Below are 17,461 nucleotides of genomic sequence, written 5' to 3' on the forward strand. Positions count from 1 at the left end.
GCAATTATAAATTACTAATACTTTATTGCATCATAAAAGCAATAAACCAATTTATCTAAAGACAATGAACAATAATATGAAAAAAAATCTTGTCTAGGCATAGCACTTAAAGAGATAAACAAAAAGATAAAGCAAATGAAAGCAGTTTCAGTTTTAATATACTTTATAACTGACCCTAGCGTAACATTTTACAATCTAAAAAGCATTTTTCATATACATTATCTCACTTAATTCTCATGATCTATATCTGAGGTAGTTGTAATTATCTTTATATACAAAAGGAATAATAGTCATTCCCCACACAGCACCTACTGTCCATTTGACTTTTACCCCCCTAAACTCAATCTCAACATAAACCTGGGCAGCAAAGCCAGGTGATGCTGTGTCAAATGACCAGTTTTACTGCCAACTCTCCCACTAATTATTTGGTTCAAATTTTGGCAAATGACTCTCCTTCCTACCACGAGGGGCTTGGGGCAGTTATTCTCCATGTGCTCTGTTTTTGGTTTTTTTTGCAGTATGCAGGGCTCTCACTGCTGTGGCCTCTCCCATTGCGGAGCACAGGCTCCGGACGCGCAGGCTCAGCGGCCATGGCTCACGGGTCCAGCCGCTTCGCGGCATGTGGGATCTTCCCGGACTGGGGCACGAACCTGCGTCCCCTGCATCGGCAGGCGGACTCTCAACCACTGTGCCACCAGGGAAGCCCCTCTTTCTGTTTTAATACGCTATTATGTATTTAAGTTACTGACATTTAACTATACTCTTCCAAGGATCCAAATGATAAAAGTCAAACAAAAGAGTAGGGTAAAATTCAAAGATTTATGTGAAAACAAATTTGTAAATGTAATCGCTTGGAAAAGATAAAATCAGAGAGCCATACAATTTTACAGTCTATCCTCTACAGTGGTGTTTGGTACATTCACCTAAGAATGCAGCCTACCTGGGGGCTGAGAAGCACTTCCATCAGACACAGTCCGTCGGTGATGTGCTGCTCTTTCTTTTGAAGAAGCAGCGTAAGATGCGTCTGCACGTGCTGGAACTGTGAAGGAAGGAGACAGGTTTCCCCACACACCACGATGGGTCTCCAGTCCTGGCACGGGGGTTGGCTCCTGATCCCTCCTTCCAAAGGCAGGGCAAGGATCTGGAATGGGCACCTTGGGGTCACAAGGGATGTGTGTGCTGCTCTCGAAGGAATCTTCACCGTCAGTCTGCAGCAGGCACTTGGTGGAGAGAGAAGGCATGGATAGGAGGTTCGCGGCGCTGGACGGAGGGAGTGGGGATGGGCTGCTGGCCCCCTCGCCTGCGGCTGGCAGCCTAGTGGCGGAGCTGGTACTGCTTCGGGACTTAGGCGCCCGCTGAAAGATGCCCTCACGTTTCTTCCTTTCTTCCTTGGGCAACGGGTCTTCAGCAGCCTGTGCTTTCGTGAGCTCTCTGATGTCCAGGCCTAGAGCCACCGACGCCAGCAGCACGGTGCAGCCATACAGAGCAGACTCCGTCTTCTTCCTCTGGGGGGATCTGCTCAGACTGTTCGGAGGGGTCCCCTGAGGAATGTTGGTGGCAGGGCTCACCGGGGTTCTCTCCTCCCAGCTTTCAGGTTCCACCAGATTCTCTCTCTGGCCATCTTTCCAAAGAGGTAGATCAATGTACGCTTGACTCGGTGATTTTATCTGCTTTGGTTTTCTGTGTTCCAATCCGTCTGGGGCAAGCTGTGGCTCTTCACATGCACCTACACAGAAGTATAAATACACACAGGCTAGTACCATTTTACTGTAAAAACCATGCAAGCTATACTGTAAAACAAGGCTGAAATCTAATAAATACATATTCTAAATCAAAATACATGGAGTCCTTTGCAGTTCAGCAAATGGTTCGTCCAGGAGGACCCTAAGGAAGGGGCGTCCAGGGTGCAATGACTCAGCTCCCTGCATAGGAACAGGTGAGCAAGTCCTCTGCTGTTTCCTGTCCTTCAGGAAGTGGATCTTCACTGGCATAGAAAACAGAAACTTCTATAGAAACAAAGTCATCAAGATACAGAAATGCACATGCACAGACAGCAGCAGGAGGACACGTCAGACAAAAGGTGCCCTTGTGCGTGACCTAGGTAACTGGGCCACGCCCCGTTGCTACAGGAACCATCCTGCGTAGAGCAGTGAATTCTTGGCACACTTCAGACTGTGGTGGTGCCCAGCAGCCTGTTTCAACAAGCTGCCATGCCGTTAAAGTGTAGGAGGCCCGCATCAGAAGAAGATTCTCTAGAGGTCAGAGCCCCAAAGGGTAACATATTCTGCTACTGGAGAGGAAGCTATAATTCTTATCACTTAGGGCTTAACCATGAGCGACTGAAATGACGAACTCCCTCATCTGGTGTCCAGAGCATCCCCGACAGAGCCACCCATGATTTCTTCAGCCTTGTGTTCGCTGCACCTAAAATGTGCTCGGTTCGCTAGACCAGCCGTATGCCAGCTTTTCTCCCAACAAGCCCGTGCTCTTCCCAGCTTTTCTCCCTTGAAGCCCAGTATCTTCCTCTGCTATCTTTCTCCCCGTGTCCTTCTCCCACTGTCCCATTTCCCTCAGACAATTCTATCTCAAAATCCTGCCTGGCCCTAAGATGGCCTGACACTGCCCTTCTTCCCACATGTGATCTTGGTTCCATTGAAGCCTCTCTGGTGTCATTCGGTTTCCTCCTTTTTCTACTTTCAGGTCACAGCTGGCTGTGAGCATCCCTGCAGGTTTCATCTTGTGAGGGGTCTTCCCCAAATAGTGCCTTCATCAAGTAGGCACGAATTGCGCTTTGATGGGTTGAATGCACGGTAAGCCATCATTTTTTAAAAAAAGAGGGTAAATGCTGTTGACAAGTAAAAGCCATAGGTTTCGAAGCATACTGAGCACTTCCTTTCCCACACTTTCCTCCTGAGCTGTCATGAATCTACATGGATCCATCACAATCTTTCCTAGTCTTTCTATGACTGACGGCATGCATTCGCAGCCCCCAAACCAAGGTGAATATAATCAATATCTACATAAGATCAAACTGTCCTTTTAGGATTCACTTAGGCAGTCAGGAGATACTGAAGACTTGCTATGCACCAGGCCCTGGGAGCAGAGTGGTGAACAAACCAGATAAAATCTTTGCCTTCGAGGAGTTGACATTCTAATTTGGCGTGACAAAGAACACACACACTACGGGTGTCCATGCAGTCCAAGAAGGATTTCAGGGAAGAGCGATGCGTAAGTAAAACTGGGTACTGAGATACAGGGATGGGGTGAGACACCATTGCAGCTAAGGCGGTCAGGGGAGGTTTTTAAGAAACGCTTGGGCTGAGACAGAAACACTTAGAAGGATGAGGCCCCACAGATGGAAGGTGGGAGGGGGACCTTCAGGCAGGACAGACTGTGTAAACCTTTTGCTCAGGGATCCTTCTAATGAACTACAGGGTTAACTTAATGGAGACCCAGCTGAGTCAGCCAAATACATCCTTTTATTTCCTCCAACTGTCCTGTGGAGGAGTTATTCATAGGATCAAAATATTCTAAGAAAGAATTTAAAAAACTCAGGGAAAAAAAGCAAGAAGACTTTTTTTCAACAGTCACAAATAATGAAACTTGTACTATAGAATTAACGGTTTTATTACTATTAACTGTTCTTCATTAGTCCTCAAACGCCATCTGATGATGAATCGTAGTATATAATGAGAGACCCTCTTGCCGTTACAGGCGAGAAAGAGTCAGAATACAGTAATGAATCTGACATCAGAAAGCATCTACCGAGGGATTACACAGCACCTGCCTTGTGTTTACCTGGAAGTATTTATGGAGATATTTATGCTGAAACCACACACTTGTGATGAACACAGAAGAAGAAAACTAAACATGGGCAGTAGGTGATAAGGTGCTTGTAAAACTGAGCATAGCACTGATCATAAATTCAAGAAGTTTATACTGTGTTTTGCTAAAACATCTCTAATTTGACCACAGTACCAAAGGGCTGTCTTAAATTGTCAAGGATAAAGACCAATTTGCTTTTCTTCAGAGTTAGCCATCATTGAAAATTTCCAGCAACTTCCAAATCTCTTCAACCTTTTAATATCTGAATATTGAATAGGAATACTGAACACTGAAAGCAATGATGATTCATTTAAACTAGAGATGCCAGTGTAATACTCTCCAGCAGTAGTTTTCCACAACTAACCCGCTTGACAATATTTCATCAGGTCGTGGGGTGGGAATATAATCTCAGCAGAATTTCAGGGCGCCTACATTTTCATATTTACTATTTCCTATACTACAGTAATTTGGTTCTATATAATAAATTATGCTAATTTTTCTGGTGAAGAATAAGAGTTACAAATTCCTAACAAACAATGTGGAGCCTAATTACTTTCCGCCACGAAGACTGACAGGACAGAAGATAACTTTTGAGCTTACTGTAGCCACTGCTACTACTCAGTATACGTGATTCTGCTAACCTTTCCCACGTCACTTCTAGAACTCTCAGAGGCTCAGTCTAACTCAAACAAATTCTATTTCCTGAAGCACATTTACCTGACTGGTCCACAAATAATGAAGCCAGCGGCATGGTTTTCTGATTTTTTATTAAGATGGTTGACCAAGGACTGTTGCCATCTGAGAGAGGTCTTATTCTACAAGAGAAAAATGTTTATTTTGATACAATAGAACCATATGACACACAAATTAGGTTTTGGCGGATACACGCTAACAATATTTTTAGGTAGTAAAGAGAACATATTGGCCTCTATGTTTTGAAGAGCTAAGAAAGTACAGATAAAACCTTAACATGAGAGAGAGAATCTTTTTAATTGATTAACTAAATAATAGTTGATTTAGTAGGATAAACCCATTCTAGAAATTAAATTATATTCAGGTATCTCTGTATTACTCTAATTGCTTTTTAAAAGTTAGGTCTGGCCAGTGCAATATTTAAAAGGCACTGCTATTTATCACAGTACACACTGGGATGCCACCAGATGTCACACAAGTACCTTTCTTTGCAGTCAGTTCTTTCTTTCATTTGAATGGAATTTGGACCCCAGGTACAACCCTTTTTCTTGAAATTCCTTTTTACATCTTCAAATTCTTCTTGTCGACAGACCGTGCTCCTGCCCCAAGTTTTATTGCTTTCATCTGAGGTCACTAAACAGAGAGCATCATCGCTCATTAACCAATTAAAAAACTGTTAAGTTAAAATGAATCAAATCAGTTGTAAAACTATCTTAGTCAAAACATGTAAACAATTGAGAAACATGAAAACAATGAAGAAATTATTTCTTTCACCCTACCGCTGGCAAAGTTCTATCTCTAATCATAACAGCAAGAAAAGTGAACTAAATTAAAAGATACAAATTAGAGGTAAATTAGCCATAAAGAGTTGATTGTTTATTTATCTATATATTTAACATTATGCAACAGTTAGGATTTCATTTTATTTTGGGGAAAAAAGGTCAAAGTAAACAGTTAACTGAAAACAAACTTAGTACTTAATTTTGTAACCAAATCAAAGTTTTGAACCTAAGGAACAAAGGTATATTGTAAAATTGTAATTTAAGCCAGTTTTTCATTAGTCATCACAACTGTTTGGCTTCAATTACCTTTAAAAATCTGAATGTACGTAAGTTTCCCCACATCTTGCCATATTTCATCCCCTCTCGGGCGGTTTACACTCACATCTAACACCCACATGTTGCTGACACACGTATATACCACCCCCCCAGCCTCTCTGTGCACTGACAGTTGGCTTGGGAATCACTGGGAGAGTGGCTGTTATTACTACACACTTAGAAAACAACCCCGTCACACACCAGAGGTTCTGAAAACATTATGACATATCTACACAGGGGGTAAAAATATCTGCTTTGGGTCTAATTGAAACTCTCACAGTGTGAGGATGCCAGATGAATCAGTATATTTATTTTTTCCACCAGGCTGAACACTCTAAAACCAAAATACTAAGTGGTATTTTGAAGAACAGATCTTCCCCGACTTATGATGGGGTTACATCCAATAACCCATCCTAAGTTAAAAATATCATAAGGTGAAAACGTGTTTGATACACCTCACCTACGAAACATCATGGCTTAGCCCTGCCCACCTTGAATGTGCTCAGAACACTTACACTAGTCTGCAGTTGGGCAAAATCATCTAATGCAAAGCCTATTTTATAATAAAGTCAAATGTCTCATGTGACTTACTGAATGCTGTACTGAGAGTGAAAAACAGAGTGCTTATGTGGGTACAGAGTGGTTTTGAGTGTATGGGTTGTTCACCCTTGTGATGGCGCTGGGCGGATGGTACCCAGTATCACTGCCCAGGAGAAGATCAAAATTCAAAATTCGAGGGCTTCCCTGGTGGCGCAGTGGTTGAGAGTCCGCCTGCCGATGCAGGGGACGTGGGTTCGTGCACCGGTCCGGGAAGATCCCACATGCCGCGGAGCGGCTGGGCCCGTGAGCCATGGCCGCTGAGACTGCGCGTCCGGAGCCTGTGCTCCGCAACGGGAGAGGCCACAACAGTGAGAGGCCTGCGAACCGCAAAAAAAAAAAAAAAAAAAAAAGCAAAATATTTTTTTCCTTACAAAACAATGAAACGAATGGAAGTAACCTTGAATTCCTGATTTCAGCTTTCAACATATCCATAAGGAGGCTACTGATATAACTAGGTCATGCAAATGTTGCAGGCCGGCGTTTAACAAAATGGCTCACGATACTATTTCACTTTCTACTCTGTGGCCTGGTCACATCACCGATTGTGTGGAATCTAAACATCATTTATTGTGAGAACAAGAAAATGAGAATAAGAAAGATAAGACCAGATCTTGCTTTCCAAATAGTTCTGACACCTCCTAAATATCACAGGGTTAGAACCGGCTATGGATGTCTGCTTAAGTTGGATCCAAGTCAGTTAGTGACAGAAAGCCGCCCAGAAGCCCCCCGTGGGGAAGAAAGCTCACGCTGTATTGCCCGGAGTCGGGGGATCACCGTGGGGCTGCTCGGTGTACTGAAGCTGCTGCTATTCAGGCTCCTCCGTTTGTCCAAGTTGGGGGAGGCCTGCACAGTTATTTTGTGCTGGAAATCTGTCAGATATGGGAAAAAAAAAATGAGAACTGAGAGTCCATGGTTTTAGGTTATTCCCATAGCCCCAGCTTTCGCACATGGCAATAAAAGCAGGAACTGCCAGACAGTAAGAATGTGGTGTATCTCAGAGTCTGTTTCTAGTTTCTTACTTATCTTCCATTCAGGGCTCATGTCCGTAAACAATGACTCAGAGTCATGACGCACGGTGAGAGACACATGCTCACAAGGAAATAAACTATTACTGCGTATTGCAGAACTCACGGTCTTCCGGGGACAAAGAGTTACCTTCATTCAGTCTGATAGAGTTGAAAACAAAATCGAGGTGGGAGACACCCTGGGTTTACATGAATCCTGGTTCTGTCACTAACAGACTACAGACCCCAAACTAGTCAGGAGCCTCTCGGCGCTGGTCCCTGTGGTTGTTGGCTAGAACAGCAGACACCTCCCAGGGCTGCCGTGGTGATTAGAATGGAAAGCGGACTTTATGCGGGGCTCCGGACATGCTACCCCAATGTTTACTACTTAGCCTGTCACATTTCCACATGACCATCCACTCTTCATCAACCTTCCTCAACATTCAGGTCTGTTTCTTTGGGTCTTCCTTTCCTGATGCAGGCTCCCATGTCACAGAAACTTACATTAAGTACATTTTTATGCTCTTCCCCTGTGGATCTGGCTTGTGTCGGTTTAATTTTCAGACCCAGCCAGGGTCAAGAGAAACTCCCCCTTGCCTGCAGTGGAAAGCGTTTTGTGGTCAAGGTACGTACAAATGATGGTTACTATTACCTAACTGTAATATAGGGTAGCTGTCATGTCAGAGATATGCCAAGAACTATGGGAATATACGGAAGAAAAGTCATATTACCAGAGGAAAGAGGAGGGTGTTTGGGAAAACTCTGTAAACTGCCAGAAAAATTATCAGAAACTTAGAAGCAGGTAAAAGAAATTACTGGATGTTCTTTCAGTGCAGTGCTGACCTTAACCTCTGACTGATTTTCTATTGACTGGGCTATTTTTACAACTCAGTAGGAGCAGAGGTTAACTGGTAGATTTTGCCTGGTGATGATGCAAATGGCTGCTGTCTGGTGTAAAAGAAAATCCCAAAGGTTATGATTTACTGCCATATTGGGTTTGTATTTAGCCTAGCAATCTAATCCTAACATTTCTTTACTAAATTGACCATAAACACTTAGGTCCTCAAATTCTCATGTGAACCAATTTTAACTGGTTCCCTCATTAATTAATAAGTTGAATAAAATCACTGACACATGTTCATTTCACATATGCAAGACAGCTATAATTTGCCTGTTTGAAAATTAAAGAACTTTAAAGAACCACCTGGTATTTGAAATGAGGAGTTCGAATTTGGTAGGCAAGACATCTATCCAATTACTCCTGCTAGAAATTTGAAACTTTTCTTGATATTGTGTTCTCCCTGACCCTCCATATCCAGTCAAACACAAAATATCTTGTAAAACTCTGTTATGTATTCTTCTTAGAGTTATAGTTGAGAAATTTATATTCTAGGTTCTGGAATCAGCAAACTCCAGATGTGAATGAATCCCAGCTTATCACTTACTAGCCATATGAATTTTGGGAAAGTAACTTAATCTCTTTTAAGTCACAGCACCTTCACTGACAAAATGGAAAACATAATTATTCCTATTTCATAGGACAGTTAGGAAAAATTAAATACAAATAAATACAGAAAATACTTAAGTACAGGGCTCAGGACATAATAAATGCTCAACGCACATTAGTGATGCTTTCTGTTCTCTCCATTTCCGCTGCCACCATCATTTCATGCCGAGGCTATTACAATCCCTTGATCGATCTTTCAGCATCTCTGTTTGGCCCCTCTGGTCTACCTCACAGCAGGCAGATGTCTTTTTTAAAATGCATGGCTGACTATCATTCCCCTGATTAAAATTCCTCAAAGGCTTTTCATCATTCTTAAAAGTTACAGGTCAAAATCCTAACATCCTCTCCAGTCCCCTGCAAATCAGGCTCCGTGTGTCACCCTAGCCTCACTGTGCCCTGCTTTCCCATCACTCGCCGTGGTCTACACCAGGGCTCAGCAAACTTTTCTTAAGCAGTGCCACACAGTAAATATTTTAGTTTCTATGAGCCATATGGTCTGATGGAGCGAGAAAGCACTCCCACAAACACATAAATGCGTGTGTTCTAATGTGACTCTATTATGGACGCTGCAGTTTACCTTTCCTGCAATGTTCATGTGTCAGAAAATCGTTTTTTCTAGTATTTAAATGTTCTTAGCTTGTGAGCTATACAAAACAGGCGGGAGGCTGGATTTGGCCCAGGGGGCAGAGTCAAGCCACACTGGTCTTTTTTCAATTCCTGGAAGAAACCCAAGTTTCTTCGCAGGTGTTCCCTGCCTGTTCCCCTCGTGTTCGGTAAATTCCTACTTCGAGTCTCCATTTAAATGTTTCTTTGTGAGGAAGCTGTCTGTGATCTCCTTAGACCAGGAGACATCTCTCTACTAATCACTGTCATATGACTTTTCCTTCACAGTAGTTAATAATTATAGCAAAAAAATAAGCATTTGTTTAATTATTAGCTTAAGGCTGCCCCCAATACAATGTAAGCTCTCTATGTTGGGGGGAAGGAGTCAGCTGCCATCACTGTGACCACCCCCAAATGTGCACAGGAAAGGTGCGTAGCAAATCTTTGCTAAATCAATGTCTTCTCTGTTTAAGATTAAAAGTAACATATATGCGTTAGTATACGGTATTTGTTTTTCTCTTTCTGACTTACTTCACTCTGTATGACAGACTCTAGGTCCATCCACATCTCTACAAATCTCTGCAAATGACCCAATTTTGTTCCTTTTTATGGCTGAGTAATATTCCATTGTATATATCTGTGCCACATCTTCTTTATCCATTCCTCTGTTGAGAGATGCTTAGGTTGTTTCCATGTCCTGGTTATTGGAAATAGTGCTGTGAACATTGGGGTGCATGTGTCTTTTTGAATTACGGTTTTCTCTGGGTATATGCCCATATATGTGGAATCTAAAAAAATGGTATAGGTGATCCTATTTGAAAAGCAGAAATAGAGACACAGACATAGAAAACAAATGTATGGATACCAAGGGGGGAGGGGTGGGATGAATTGAGAGATGGGGATTGACAATATATACACTACTGATACTATGTATAAAATAGATAACTAATGAGAACCTACTGTATAGCACAGGGAACTCTATTCAATGCTCTGCGGTGACCTACATGGAAGGAAATCCAAAAAAGAGGGGATATACGTATACGTATAGCTGATTCACTTTGCTGTACAGTAGAAACTAACACAACATTGTAAAGCAGCTATACTCCAATTAAAAAAAAAGATTACAAGTAACACAGGGGCAGAGATCATGTTGTGAAGACAAAGCGAATGGAAATGACGTGCCAGATGGGAGGCTTTGTCCATCTACCATCTATGTGAGCAAGAAAGACTTGACTGGGCAGAGCAGTTAAGGAAAGGAAAGATTGGATGCAAGAAAGCAGTTCATCAGGGCAGATGACTAACTGAACTGGGGGGAGGGGAAGTAGGTAGGAAGAGATATTCTTATCCAAAGATATGAAACAATTTAGACTAAAGTGCGTTATAAAGGTTCAACTAGCCCTGTGGTTTGTCCGCACACTATGGATGGGCCTCCAGCCCAGAGCAGAAGGCAGGCTGCTCTTGCAGGCCTCAGCACTAGAGCACAGAATCAGCCCACGGCATCTGAATGGCAAACCATGGGGAACAAATGATGGGAGAAGAGATGCCAGGCACAGGTCAGGGAAACAGCATGGAAGGTTTTAAGGCCAAGGGCGAGTTACAAAGGCACAAGACTGGACTTCAACAATCCCTAAGATTTGGACTGTTTCTGGTCTTCTGAAAAAATCTAAATACTTTCACTCAGGGGAAGAAAGGTGCTCTGTGCTTTAAACATAAATAAAATATTCTTAATGATAAACATCCTTGTCCCTATGAAATGGGGAAAGGTTGACTCTGTCCTAGTTACACATTTAGGAAAACTTGGGCTGAACTGTTAAGGGGCCCTGGCCAATGTCCAGCTTTTCTCTGGACTGCTTGCTAGATGTGTTCTCAAGGTATCTGCTCATGGCAGGTTATCGTGTAGGCCACAGGCTTTTGAGTAAACCTGTGCTTTTATTTCCCCTGGCAATATTTATGTTTCATTAAGGACACTGACACGGCTCAGTGGGAATCATCATATTTACAGTAGAAGTTGCAGTATTCTTTGAAGAGTCCTGGTGGAGCTTTTGCCTTCTCTCCCTATGGGCGTACACACACTCACTCACACTCATGCATGCCAGGCAGGACTCTGGCACTTCTGAAATGGCTGAAGTGAGAATAGCACGGCTTTAGAGACACGCCGACTTCTGAAAGCTTCAAAACCTCTTTGACCTGTTTTATATGTTCTAAAAACACAACTTTGGTTCAGAATAAACATAATACAGCAGGAGTGATACAAAGTGGTAACAATATAAAAATATCTGCCATGATCGTTCTTTTTCGTTCTACAAATTCCAAGAATGCACAAAATATAATTTACAAACTCTTAGATTATGCTGTCTCATTTTATAAGCATTTATCTTCCTTATTCACTAGCTATGCAGGATTGCCAGCAGGAATAATTACATTTGAGTTTTCTGGCAGTAAGTCACCATAGCTATAAATAGCCATAAGATTCAAAGCTACCATCAGTGATTCTGAAGAACAAAATTAAAATAATTAGATAATTATTCACATTTAATATCAAATTTTTGAAAGATCCACAGGCATAAATATTAAGAACCAGTTTGTAGGAGTCTCAAATATGTTTCTGAGAAATTCTTTAAGCTAGTTACACATGGAGAAAACCCTGCATAAGGGGTTCAAGTAATTTGGCGTGCTGAAAGGAAAGTATCACCACCCTTCAATCTATCACCTATCAGCCGTTTCTTCCTTAAAAATGTACCATTAAATAGTACTAAAATCTGGTACCTCAAAGAATTTTCTAACAGATGATAATATCAGAATCAGCTAACTCCCATGAACTTAATAAGGTACAAATAATTGCTTTCTCTACTGAGCAAGATTCCTGAAGGAGAAAAATAATTATCTTTATAGTTATCATTCTTTTGTTTGGATTTTTGGATGTGTGTCCTACTTTGGGATGTTGGGCAAGTAACCCGTGGGTGTGTATGTGTGTGTATGTGTGTGTGTGGAGAGGGGAGTGTAGAGCTGGGGGATTCGAATGAGAAAACTAGTTTCCCTAACGGTACCAGTGTCACAACAATGTAGCACCATCTTGTGGGCAGAAGAGGTAAATGCCATCCTAAATTATAGAAGCTACATTTCATTCCTTCAAAATGGATCAGGATTAGTAGCTTTTATGGGTTATGTTTTAACTAGAATCTTTTTTTAAGTGGCACAAGGTAAAGTAATGTGTAACTAAAAGGACCCCTCTATTCTCAGAAATAGAAAAGGCAAATAGTAAAATCCAGGAATAATATAAATCTAGCAAAAATAGTAAAATATATTCAATTTGTGCTGAATAAATGCAAGGTATTAGCCAAGCAACATTTGAGAAGAAGAACCTCGGGAATCCTGAGATATTTTATTTAATCACTCTCCCATGAAGATTAAAGAATCACTGGAATGATTTCATTGTTTCCCCCAAGTTTATTTTCCATCAGTTTCTAATTAGCTCCCCCATTCAAAGCTTTACAAGGAAATCAATAAATATTAATTATGGTAACATAGTCACAATGCAGAGAGAAGAATGCTGATACAGCTCAGGACTGGAGAAGAAAACTCACACTGAGTGCCTCTCTGAATTTTTCTATCGTCTATATTGAAAGCAAAAGCCTCGTCATAAAGAAAATATTTTAAATTATGTCTGACATATCAGACAGTCCAGTGAATGGTCCTTCAAGTTACACTTTGGCTAAAAGCAAATATTAGAAAAGAACCTGGAAAAGCACCTTTTTTGTTCCCAGAGAGGGCGAAGGTAAAATGAATTAAGGACCCATTGCCTGTTCTCACCTCATCAAAACACATAATCAATAATGTATACTGTGTACTCCTGGCTACTCCATTCCAGCAATTTTCTGATCAGTTGAGGACTTCTGCCATAACCTAAAAGATCACAGTATGCTGCGAGGCTTCTAGGATTTTGCAGTAAGTATTTTTACAAGACAATTTATACATACTTTATATAAAACAAAACTGTTGTTACTGTTATTTAAGTCAAATTTCCACACCATTATCAAACATCTCAGGAAAACACTAGAATCCACGAAGAGCACTCTAAGATGTAATACATATAGAGAGAGACACAGAGAGAGGTAGAAACAGATACATAGACCTTATTGCACATTCTATACAGGTGCAGCCAGATCTCAGTTCTGTCACCGTCCTTCCCTGTTAGAAAGAACTGCAAAACACAGGCAGACATCTGGTGTCCCCTTAAGCAAAGTGTAACACATAACATTAAATAACTTAATTTCGTGAACTAACCTATGTTTGCTCTTTTGTATTGTTTAGTTTCTCCTAACACGTATTCCTTCTATGTTATTGTCACAATGGTTTAAAAATATTTTTAAAAGTTTCCCTAGAATTACTGGTTTGTTCTCATACCTCAACAATTTTGAACCCTCAGATGAAAGTGGGCGTGTAACCGAGGCACTAGATACACTTTGCTGAGGGTGTGAATAGCAACCTTAGTGCCCCAGATCACAGTCCCGCGATCCTTGTGGAAGCAATAACTTAGTAACAAAACCTAAGTATGTTCAGATTTTAAAAGGTTAATTGTAGCTAAACTGTTGTGATGACTAATGAAAAGTTGGCTTAAATTACAATTTTAAAATATACCTCTGTTCTTTAGGTTCAAAACTTTGATCTGGTTAAAAAATTAGGTACTAAGATTGTTTTAAGTTAAATGTTCAATTGGACTTTTCCCCCCCAAATAAAATGAAATCCTAACTGTTGTATAATGTTAAATACATAGATAAATAATCAGCTCTTTGCTGCTAATTGACCTTGCACTTGTACCTTTTAATTTATTCCACTTTTCTTGCTATTACGATTAGAGACAAGAAGTTTGCCATGGGTAGGGTGAAAGAAATCATTTCTTCACTGTTTTCATGTTTCTTAATTGTTTACACGTTTTGAGTAAGATCGTTCTGTGCTGGATTTTCACCATGCCCAGTGATGCTGGTTCAGTGCAATCAGCTAAAGAGAAATTAATTCTGCTTTGATTTCCAAAGGAGTAAATCAATGTCCCCACTAACAGGAGAGGATGCTTGGGGTGGGATTCGCAGCACCCAGTGGCCTGCTGTGCACTCCCTCCCTAGGCTGTTTCACCCGTGAAAACTCATTAGGGTCATTACTATGACCACAAACTGAAGCAAGAGATGAAGATCTCATTCGTTCGATGAATGAGATTCGTTAAAATCTCACTCCCCCAGTTCTGATGAAACAAAGAAGCGGGTGGGAGGGATGACCACCCAGGTCTTAGGGAACAGGGGGACAAGATCGTACCTGAAGGTAAACTGATCCGACGCCCGTCTTTGAGCTTTAGGCGGCTCCTCTTAAACTTGCCCTTCCTCTTCTTGACGTTGGGCCTCTCCTGGCTCAGCTGGAAGATGAGGATGTTGAGCTCGCGCTCCAGCACGTCGATCTCCCGCGCGGCCAGCTGCTGTTCCCGCCGCCTGAGCAGCTCCTCCTGTGACTTCTGCTGCAGGGCGGCCCGCGTCAGCTCTTCCTCCCGGGACCGCAGCTCCTGCCGCAGGGGACAGCGTCACCGTCACCTCGGGCTGCCGCGTCCCACGCAGCTCCACCGCCCGCCCGCTGCAGGTCCCCTGGACCGCGCCCCCTGCAGCCAAGACGGGCCGCGCTGGACCTCAGCACATCAGGGGCTCGCACTCGCACAAGGCTCCCTCTGGCCCTTCTAGGGTTTTTTTGTTTCGGGGGTGTTTTTTTAGGGGGGCGGGGCGGGGGGCAGATTGGCTTATTTAATTGATGGCTCCTGTTTTATTAGGGGCCATGAGCATCATTAAGTGGCAGGTTTTGAGTCTTACCATGTGGTTTCTCAGATTTGCCCTTCTTCATGGAAGGTTCTTTATTAAGTTTTTTGTTTTTTTTTTTTTGTACTTGGGCCTCTCACTGTTGTGGCCTCTCCCGTTGCGGAGCACAGGCTCCGGATGCGCAGGCTCAGCGGCCATGGCTCACGGGCACAGCTGCTCCGCGGCATGTGGGATCTTCCCGGACCGGGGCACGAACCCGTGTCCCCTGCATCGGCAGGCGGACTCTCAACCACTGCGCCACCAGGGAAGCCCACGGAAGGTTCTTTATGAAATTTTTACCCACCTTTTTCCAAGCCCAACTCAAAAGAAGGCAGATAAGCATCCCCTGAGGCTGAGGCACAGCGGGCTCATCCTGTGACACGGGCAGGCTGCACCTCATCCACAGGGGCGCACACAGGACACCTGGCCACAATGTCAGGTGTGAAGAGCGTCAAGCTGTGGGCCCCAGGTCCCATCTGTCTGTGGCCCTTCTGGTTTTATGGCCCGAAAAGAGTCATCACACTTTGTTATCATCTCTGGCTTGTACAATCACCTGACACATAAGATGTACATCAACACACAGCGACCAAGTACCGATGTGAAAGTCCCATTTAAAATGAAAGCCAAAAGGGAAAGCTTGACTAATTAAAGGATAGTTCTTCTTGTCACAAAGACTGTGGCGGTTCCGATGTCTTTCCTTAGGGTATTTAAGAATTTGCTTAGGGAATTAACACACCGTGGTGGAGAGGTTAAGGGGAAAAGCAAAGCGAACGTGGCAGGGGTCAGGTGAAGGCCCATCAGAAATGAACACGCAACATCGCTAAAATGATAAGCTGCTGGAAAATACAGTCAGTACACAGAGAACTTATCAGGATCCCACGGATGGATGGAAACTGTCACTTTATACACAGATATCATGAATTAGCTAACAAAAGTCCCTCTGTCGTGATACTGACTGATTAAAATGTAACTTCCTCTCGGTTTTGGTTTTAGAATGACTGAACTTGTAAGAAATAGAAAATCTATGAAGAATACTTTTATTCCTATTAGAGAAAATTTATTCAGTAGTAAAACTGAGAACTCTATTGTTTTTAATCTACATCCGCATTCTTATTTCATTTCTGTAAAGTGTTCCGTCCTTTACCAGAGACATAAATATTCCTTTCTGTGCTGAACTGCTTTCTCTTCCAGACTAGCCTGCCATAAATCAAGCACTCCCATAGAAAGCAAGGCATGTGCAAACTTTTAGTTCCACTGCTCCAGACAAAGTTAATCTTAGGATATCCTAATGCCAAGAACTTTGTGAGAAACTCCGCCTTCTCAGGTGGAGCTTTGGGCTGTGAGCTTTGAGAGCTATGAGTATGGTGTGAACATGTCACACTTTATTACAAGCAGGTCGCTTTCCAGAGGCCACCTGAAAAGTACTGATGTGTGAAGAAACAGTGCAAGACAGAGGCTCATGGAAGGAACGAGAGCTGGGCCACGGGACTGGAGTCATAAAGGAAAACAAACGCGGAGGGCCATCCTCCCACAGACAAATATGATAATATCAAGAAGAAAAGGAGAGCCCTAAAAATAAAGGTTCTCTATTCAGATCAAACCAATTCTGAACTTATGGTAATACTACCAAAGTGGACCGAAATTCACCTCTGAAACATTCTTTATTTTTTCTGAACAAACTTCATAAACAAAATGGCAGGAGAAATGATTTTCTTAAGACCAACTGATATTCAAATTACTTCTGCTAATAAATATCAGCTGATTTTTATAGAGAACAGTATTTCTTCATTACATTGTGCCAGATATAAATGACTATTTATTACTTGAAAAGAAAAAAAAGAAAATGTTACCTGTTAAAAAAAATTCTGGAATCCATTATGTAACCGGTGGCTTTCTTCAACCAGTTTGTCCAAATTGGAGATTTTACTGCAGTGTATTTGGGGACAGAGGCTCATTTCCAGTCAGCTTCTAATTTCTAACTCATTACTGTCTGCCCTTTTGTTAAGATATTACTTTTCAGTCATGTAGATAACAATCCAATTAGCTATTGTGAAATGAAATGGCATGAGGAAGAGATAAAGGCAGTAAGTTCACTTAGGCTTTTTTTGCTACTGCTACAGTAATTGCATAAGAAACCATTTTCAATTCCAGGTCCCAAACCCAAACGTGAATCCCTTTGCAATGACTTTATAAATTAAAAAAAAAAAAAAATCACTTGCCTAAGACTTCATAAGAGAAAAAAATATCATCAAAGAGAAAGCAGCCAAAGTCCTCTTCCTTCTGAATGAATTTTAAAACATT

At 42.0% G+C, this 17,461-nt stretch overlaps 1 protein-coding gene across 3 annotated transcripts in view; it reads right to left on the reverse strand.

The window, feature by feature from the left end:
* Positions 1–17,461, reverse strand: part of MAP3K21 (mitogen-activated protein kinase kinase kinase 21) — a 153,942-nt gene that overhangs the window by 107,181 nt on the left and 29,300 nt on the right. For 2 of the 3 annotated variants that reach the window (XR_014295532.1, XM_082638747.1), the window contains exons 5-9: positions 14,637–14,877; positions 6,962–7,084; positions 5,001–5,151; positions 4,543–4,640; positions 941–1,726 (exon numbers count right to left, since the gene is read on the reverse strand). Coding sequence is in view for 2 of the 3 variants with exons in the window: in XM_082638747.1 (XP_082494873.1) it covers positions 941–1,726; positions 4,543–4,640; positions 5,001–5,151; positions 6,962–7,084; positions 14,637–14,877 (1,399 nt within the window). In the remaining variant the exon portion in view is untranslated. The remainder of the gene's footprint in view (positions 1–940; positions 1,727–4,542; positions 4,641–5,000; positions 5,152–6,961; positions 7,085–14,636; positions 14,878–17,461) is intronic. The other variant, XM_082638748.1, reaches the window with a different exon arrangement.

This window comes from Mesoplodon mirus (genome assembly GCF_964341445.2).
Source record: "Mesoplodon mirus genome assembly, chromosome: 2".
NCBI classification, from domain to species: Eukaryota; Metazoa; Chordata; class Mammalia; order Artiodactyla; family Ziphiidae; genus Mesoplodon; species Mesoplodon mirus.